The 848-nt window shown below is 67.2% G+C and overlaps 1 protein-coding gene across 1 annotated transcript in view; it reads left to right on the top strand.

The window, feature by feature from the left end:
* The first annotated feature begins 516 nt into the window (after window positions 1–516).
* TNIP2 (TNFAIP3 interacting protein 2) overlaps window positions 517–848 on the top strand; it is an 81,369-nt gene continuing 81,037 nt past the window's right edge. Inside the window, exon 1 of the mRNA XM_007953515.1 lies at window positions 517–716. Coding sequence (XP_007951706.1) covers window positions 517–716 — 200 coding nt within the window. The remainder of the gene's footprint in view (window positions 717–848) is intronic.

The raw sequence follows: 848 nt of genomic DNA, 5'->3' as shown, positions 1-848 counted from the left end.
TCTGCTCTGGGGACATTTTCTGGGAAGAGCTGCGTTATCACCGCACAGCTGCCTCTCCGAGAGGCGCACCATACCAGCACTGGGAGAGGAGCAAAACCAGGAACTGAGCCGGCCAAGGCGCTCAGGCTCTCGCAGGCAGAGTTAGAGACGCTGTGGCTCGCTGCCCACATCCCCAGAGAGCCAGGACTGTGCGCCCACGTCACCCACCAGGGGAAGCTGTGGCCCAGGGACTAGGAAACGCGGGGAGCGGGGACTGGCCCGTTCCACATGTGGGAGGGCGCACCCCCAACTTTCCCTTCCATTCTGCCATCCTCTCTGGGACGAGCGCACTGTCACTAATGAGAGTCACAGACATCCCAGAGTCACGGGCCTATCAGTCACTCACACTTCAGTGTGAATCAGCACCCACAGCCGGCTCTTCTCCACCTTTGTGAGTCCCGCTGAGGAATTATTGGCAGGAGCTGGGCGCAAATCCTGCGCCAGGCCCTGCCGAGGCGCCGTCGGATACGGGGCATAATGAGGACTTCGGCCATCTGCAAGCCCCAGGGCCCGGGAAAGCGCGGTCAGAGGAGCCGCAAGGACGCGGAGACCGACGCGACGCCACCGCCCCCACCCAAGACCTCGGGTTGTGAACCCCGCTCCCGCGCGGTCCGCGCGTTTCCTCCGGCAGTGCCCGCCGTGCCCGCTTCGGCACCGCCAAGCCCTGCTCGCGGCCAGTCACGGCACTGAGGCCTGGGGCCAGCCGGCCAGGGGACGCGATCCCGCCCTGCCACGGCGCCCTACCTGGCCGAGTCCGCTCCCGGCGCGCGAGCACTCCGTCCGGCCGCGGCTCCCCGCTGGGCCTCCGG

Source organism: Orycteropus afer, unplaced genomic scaffold, assembly GCF_000298275.1.
Source record: "Orycteropus afer afer isolate SDZICR_OR568_19922 unplaced genomic scaffold, OryAfe1.0 scaffold00398, whole genome shotgun sequence".
NCBI lineage: Eukaryota > Metazoa > Chordata > Mammalia > Tubulidentata > Orycteropodidae > Orycteropus > Orycteropus afer.
The sequence above is the reverse complement of the archived record's forward strand: the minus strand, read 5'-3'. Positions and strand labels throughout refer to the sequence as shown.